The 6,922-nt window shown below is 44.8% G+C and overlaps 1 protein-coding gene across 1 annotated transcript; it reads right to left on the bottom strand.

The window, feature by feature from the left end:
• Nucleotides 1-2,685: 2,685 nt before the first annotated feature.
• On the bottom strand, nucleotides 2,686-4,527 carry si:dkey-42i9.4 (uncharacterized protein LOC492503 homolog). The gene is made up of 2 exons (XM_038812588.1): nucleotides 3,894-4,527; nucleotides 2,686-3,575 (listed from the first exon to the last, which is right to left on the bottom strand). Exons 1-2 carry the CDS (start codon nucleotides 4,051-4,053, stop codon nucleotides 3,232-3,234), a joined length of 504 nt encoding a protein of 167 aa, XP_038668516.1. The 5' UTR covers nucleotides 4,054-4,527; the 3' UTR covers nucleotides 2,686-3,231.
• Nucleotides 4,528-6,922: the final 2,395 nt, after the last annotated feature.

Here is a 6,922-nt window from a genome sequence, read left to right as displayed (position 1 = left end):
AAAGGGTTTGATTGCCACTTGCCTTCTAACACTCATTTTGGTAGATAGCCCTTGGTGAAATTAGGTATGGACAATAAATGCTGGCCGTACCAACATCCACATCCCATGAAAGAATTTTTTAAAATAATGCCCTCTCCTAACATTAACCATGATTGGGAGTAAACAATTTGTTACAGATGATTTTGAGCACTACTTCAATATATGATTGTTTACACTGCATTGGACGTTTGATGAGGACTTCTGAAACTCATAGGCTAACCTTTTGGGACACTTTGTCAGGACTTCAATAACACTATTAGCAACATTCATTTTGTAAATTCTCTTCTTACCTAAAAGGACCATGTGCTATGACACTCTGCTTCATTGGACATGATTTAGTTGTCACCAAGAAAAAGGGTGCACAGTTCTTCACTAGCGCCCTGATTTTTTTTTGGGGGGGGGGGGGGGGGGGTCCATTGGCCTACAGGAGGAATGGGAAGATATGGACCAAAGAAGAGCAGAAGCTGCTGCTGCAGGAGAGGACAGAAGGGTGAAATGGATGTCTTCTCCCCTTCAGCTAAAGGGCATTCCTCCACCTTTGGACTTATAGGATTGCACATTAGAATGTGTGTTATGCTCTCTTGCTCAGTCCCAAAGTCATCCTGTAATATGTATCAGCCCGTGTACTTCAGTGCAGTCCACATACGTCCAATAGTATCTACTCTGTGCTTGAGTAGTAAGCCTCCAGGCAAGTTTAAAGTATGATAATCAATATCTAGGATCAAATTTTGGACCAATATAGACTTTCAAAAAGGCACATCTTATTAGCATAGTGCTTAATAACTTCATCCTTTCACCAAAATGTTTCCCCATGTGATTTATCCCCATATGGAGACACTTACCTTCATGTAGTTGCATCACTTGTAACATCATCTGTAGCTTTTTAAGAACTGCTGACTTGAGTCACTGCCCACACAGTTCTCTTTGGCAGAGAACTTAGCCAGAGGTAATCACAAGACTGTCACTAGGACTGACTGATTCGATAAAATCCAACAATTTGACTTCTATCAAATCAAATGCACATTAGTATCCCCTGTGAAAGAGAAAACAAAAACAGCTAGGCTTCCTTCTCATATCCAATATGCCCGTACTGGAGGTGCATTGGATGTAGACACCTTTGGGTTGGGTGAGATGTTTTGTATCATCATCCAGGCTTACACCATAAGCATGTTCACGTACCAAAATGTACTTCAACTTGATTCACTGACTTCCAACAATTCCACATGAAAGATATTACTCAAGCTAAAAATTGGGAATGCATACAAATATATATGAAGGGTTTAAAAAGAAATGGCTATTTATCAGAGTAGCTATGTCGGTGGAAAGAAGCATTGAGCATGTTCCCAAATGATCAGTTTTAATCACACGGCTATATCAAATTCATATCCACACCTTTGATTCAGAAATTCAATGCAGATTGGCAAAATTTGCCAAGGCTACCACACTTGGGAAAGGCAGAACCTTCAGGGGAGCTATCTTAGCAACTAGTGAGCCGAATATGAAGTGGGCATAAAAGTTGGTGAAATTTAATGCAAATACGTTTGAGGGACTGCAGATGGAAAGGAAAAATATGCAATAAACACCCAACAGTGTTGAAATAGCAACAGATGAAGTGTAAAGAGAATTTGGCGTCTTCACAGACAGGACACTCAGTATGACCAATCAACGTAGAGCAACAATCAGGTTGGTAAAAGCAGATTTGGGTAATCTTTTCTGGCAGTTCCTCACAATGTTTAGCATATGGGGTCCGAAATCTGTTAAAATGCAAAACCTGTTGAATAATTTAAGAACAATTTGGATGCTGAAATGAGTAGATAGGGTGTCTCTAGATATTCAATTCAAAACAGATTAATAGGCAGAATGATAAGAGTTATGAAAACAAAGCGCATTAGCTATGATTTAATTCAGTGGTGGGAAAAGTTCAAGGGGAAGGATACACTCATCCTGTTCTCAGGATGCTGAACGGAGGTGGGTCGAATAACCTTCCTTATCGGTAATTATGTAACTTTACAAGAGAAAACTAAAAATGTCAAGTTCAGAAATAATCCAACTCAAATAATACATGGATAATTAGTCCACATCATAGAGTTGTATTATTGTTGCATATATAACAAGCTAAAATGGTTTGTACTACCTATGTTTATGTACCTTCTTTAGAATGTCTCTATTTTCAAAATGGCATCCATGGAAAATAGCCTAATCAGCTGTACATTGGGATAAATAGGAAAATGAACCAAGTAATATTTAGCATGTAACTCATGACTTAGGTAAAGGCATGTATAAATACTGGTTAATTAACAAATAAAATTAGAACTATCTTGTCAGTGAAACAAATCTCTGCAAAGATTTCATGAGAAACACAAACTGCATCTTTCCCCCTATTCTTTGTACTTCCAAATAAAATGAAATAATTTTCTTCCTTGATACTTACTTTCTTGAATGCATCCACTGCAGGTCCACTGCTTTTTTTCTTCTTGATCCTGTTGTTGTTCATCCATTTCATGATACATGTGATTGTCAAACAGGAAAACTACCATGTAGTTTGACACTGTATCTACTTCCAGATAATCTGAGATTGTAGGAATTGATATTTTTGTGATTTCACTACCTTATGTTTAAAAAGAAACACTTTTTAAAAATGGGACATTAGGTGGAACAAAGTACTTTATTATTTAGGAAAAAGTGTACAGTACTGTTCCTGTAACATATTTAAATGAGAAACAAAAGGAACGTCAAAACTCAGTAAACTGTACCATACAATTGTTAAGTGGTCAACATATATTTTCTCTAAATTCAGAGATCACATTTATGATGACCAGTAAAAAAATGAAATGTTTTTAAGTACCAATTCAAAGACTGTGTGGATGTTTTACAAAATCAGTTCATAGTCATTAAAAGACATCCTGAACACATCATATGGATTCATTTTTGATGTTTTATTACAAACAGCCATGGCTTATTTTAAAATATAAATCTGTAAAACACAATTATCCACTGACTGTACATGTTTTTACAATATACAATCCAGGAATTTAATGTGGTGCAAAAACAGTTTTGCATATAGCCACTGGCCACATCAAACAAAGGTTTTGGCAGTCGCACTACTAAAAGTTAACTAGGGATTAACATTTCACTACATTATCAAAGGGGCCTGCATATTGTACAATAACAGTTGTATGTGTAAATGAATTATTAACTTGAAACAGTCATCATGTAACTCTTAGAGGGACTGGATCTGCCAATTCTAAATTCATCCTTGCAACTTATCATACTATCCAAGGGAGAGATGCCGCTGCTCGGTACATTTTCGTAAAGAACGCAAATTGACCCATCTTCACCTATTCGGTAGGACACCTCGAACGGGTCGACCCACAGAGTCAATTCACTTGGCAAAAGTTGAAAAAGTTGTTGGCTGCTGAGTCCGATGATGTTGGACGCCCTTGCTATCAGAGGATCCATTTTGTGATTGATTCTGATGCATCGGTATCCTGACCCTTTGCAAGGCATGTGGGGGAACCAATGGTGTCTGTAGTGTTCTGTCAAACAAAGACAACAAACGTTAGATTCAAACGGCCTGCAAAATTCGCTCTGCTTTGCTTTCACAGCGGTGCTGTTTTGTGAAATATGAATCCACCCAACTGCACTTTTATATATATTTTTTTTTGGGGGGGGGGGGGCAAATACATATAGAAAATAAAATCCTCACACATTTCAAACAGACGAATTTCGATTCCCTGCACTTTTGTTTTGGCCTGGGTGAATTATTTCCTGACGGCTGAACTGTTCGCCCCCCAATAAGGATTTAAATGCTTCATGTTTGAAGACCAAACCTGCTCTCCCCACCCCTCTCTCACCTGCTAAAGATTTCTCCAACGACTCGCTGAAATGTTGGAGCTGCTCGTCAGAAATAAGCCCTGTCGTCCTCAACAATCTGGTGATAAAGCCCACGGCAGTTGTGATTTCAGTTTTCATTTTGATCAACTCTACTCCAGGACTCATCGGCTGACCCAACATAAAACGATATTCCCTTTCTCTCTCAAATCGGGGAGCCAGGGGGTTTCTAAACAGAAAACTCGACGTCGGAAACTTTTCTTTCAAAAAATATTATTTCGTACAAAGCGAGGAGGGGGGAGGGAGGGGTCTAAAACTCGATTTTGATTACAGTTCACCAGATACTGGGCCCAAAACAAAACCCGACGGTCTTTTTTTTCCCCCTTTTGTTCCGATCAAGACGACGAATTCGACTTTTCTGGGGGGGCTTTTTTTTCCTGATCACAAAGGCATGCGGGGGAGTCTCTTCGGTGTTTCTTTTGTTATTTTTCCTTTTTGTTTTGTCGTGGTAGGGTTTGGCTAAAGGAAAAACATTGTTTTTTTAACCAGGTCGACGAAGGCTGTGAGGAGATGAAGAGACATCAAATAGGACACGACACGACCCGCGGCCAATCTCCAGCAACACAAACCCCCGCTCCGCCCCGCACCGAGAGCTGTAAACATCGCCAGCACTGCCCCTCTGTGACCTCACACACGACGCCTCACAGCCAATCGAATCACCAGGCTTACTCACGTCACAATGATTCATTTGCATGTCACGTCCCGACACTGATTTTGTTTTTGCCCTTCCCCCACCGCCACCCCGGTCTCCGCCCCCTCCCTCAGTCTCCGCCCCCTTCCTCTCAGTCTCCACCCCCTCTTCCCCAGTCTCCGCCGCTCCTTCGCCTCCTCTAGTCATCTCTTTCGGCAGAGGATCCGCACTGTATGGACCAAGCCTTCAGTCCACCCAACACAGGGCTGGAGCATCCCTCTCCGATCAACTGAACATGTTCTATGTCTGCTTTGAACAATGTCAGCCAATACATCAGTGCCACCCACCACAACAGCCTTGGATACACCCATATCCACTATTACAGCCTCGGAGGTAAGAGCTGCCTTCTTGAAAGTAAACCCACAGAAAGCAACGGACCCCAACTTAGTCCCTGGGCGACCATTCAGAGCCTGCACTGACCAGCTGGCGAGTGTATTCGCAGATATCTTCAACATCTCACTTCTCCTCTCCGAGGTCCCTACCTGCTTCAAGAAGACCACCATAATAGGGGCTGTTTTAGCACAGGGCTAAATAGCTGGCTTTTAAAGCAGATCAAGGCAGGCCAGCAGCACGGTTCAATTCCCGTACCAGCCTCCCCGAACAGGTGCCGGAATGTGGCGACTAGGGGCTTTTCACAGTAACTTCATTTGAAGCCTGCTTGTGACAATAAGCGATTTTCATTTCATTTCATAATATCAGTACTAAAGCAGAACATGGTAGCCTGCCTCAACGACTACCAACCAGTGGCCCTGACATCTTATCATGAAATGCGACGCTTCAGATGTCGCCCTTGCCGCCACTCTAAATCAGGCAGGCAGACCCGTGGCATTCTTTTCCCGCACCCTTCATGCCTCAGAAATTCGGCACTCATCCGTTGAAAAAGTGGCCCAGGCAATCGTTGAAGCTGTGCGGCATTGGAGGCATTACCTGGCCGGCAGGAGATTCACTCTCCTCACTGACCAACAGTCGGTAGCCTTCATGTTTAACAACACGCAGTGGGGCAAGATCAAAAATGATAAAATGTTGCGGTGGAGAATCAAGCTCTCCACCTATAATTACGAGATTCTGTTTTGCCCCGGCAAGCTAAACGAGCCCCCAGACACCCTCTCCCGAGGTGCATGTGTCAGCGCACAAGTAGACTAACTCCGGGCCCTGCACGACAGCCTTTGTCACCCGGGGGTCACACGACTGTACCACCTCATCAAGGCTCGCAAGCTGCCCTACTCCGCCGAGGAAGTACGGACAGTCACCAGAGACTGCCAGGTCTGTGCGGAGTGCAAGCCGCATTTCTACCGGCCGGACCGTGCGCGCCTGGTGAAGGCTTCCTGCCCCTTTGAACGCCTCAGCGTGGATTTCAACGGGCCCCTCCCCTCCACAGACCGCAACACGTATATCCTCAGTGTGGTCGATGAGTACTCCAGATTCCCCTTCGCCATCCCGTGCCCTGATATGACGCCTGCCACCGGCATCAAGGCCCTCAACACCATCTTCGCTTTGTTCGCTTTCCCCGCCTACAACCACAGTGACAGGGGATCCTCATTCATGAGTGATGAGCTGCGTCAGTTCCTGCTCAATCACGTCCAGCAGGCCGACCAGCTACAACCCCCGGGGAAACGGGCAGGTGGAGGGGGAGAACGGGATGGTTTGGAGGGCCGTCCAGCTGGCCCTATGGTCCAGGAACCTCCCAGCCTCTTGCTGGCAGGAGGTCCTCCCTAATGCACTACACTCCATCCGGTCACTACTGTGCACCGCCACAAATAACACGCCCCATGAACGTGTTTTTACCTTCCCCAGGAAGTCCACATCCGGGGTGTCGCTCCCGACTTGGCTCACAGCTCCAGGACCGGTAACCCCCAGTATGCCTACGTGGAGTTCCCTGACGGCCGCCAAGATACTGTCTCCCTCAGGGACCTGGCACCGTCAGGTTCCAGCCAAACACACTTCCCCACCCATGCACCACCCTCCCCTCCACCGGCGCTACCAACATTAACCCCACCAGGTCCATCCCTCCTTCCCCTGCCCATGCAAGAGGACAAAGAAGATTTTGGCCTGCTCCGGGGTCATCTGACTACAGGCCAGCAACAGCACCTCCAGCACCAACGTCGGTGACATCAGCACCGCCAGCATCGACATCGCCGCCACCGTTACGTCGCTCCCAGCGAATCGCCAAAGCACTGGATTGACTGAACCTCTGACGGGCACCGGACCGTCAAAATGGACATTTCTTTTCCTTCCCCACTCATTTTATAAGACACTGTACATAACATTGTATATAGTTCTACACCACCCCCGCCAGACTCA

The sequence above is a fragment of the Scyliorhinus canicula genome, chromosome 11, assembly GCF_902713615.1.
Source record: "Scyliorhinus canicula chromosome 11, sScyCan1.1, whole genome shotgun sequence".
In the NCBI taxonomy this organism is placed as follows: domain Eukaryota; kingdom Metazoa; phylum Chordata; class Chondrichthyes; order Carcharhiniformes; family Scyliorhinidae; genus Scyliorhinus; species Scyliorhinus canicula.
The sequence above is the reverse complement of the archived record's forward strand: the minus strand, read 5'-3'. Positions and strand labels throughout refer to the sequence as shown.

Bases quoted from the DNA above. Each gene is read 5' to 3' on its own strand.
- si:dkey-42i9.4 (XM_038812588.1), bottom strand. From the start codon at position 4,053: ATGTTGGGTCAGCCGATGAGTCCTGGAGTAGAGTTGATCAAAATGAAA. The intron at 3,576-3,893 runs GTGAGAGAGGGG...TTTGTTTGACAG, and splicing joins GTTGGAGAAATCTTTAGCAG to AACACTACAGACACCATTGG.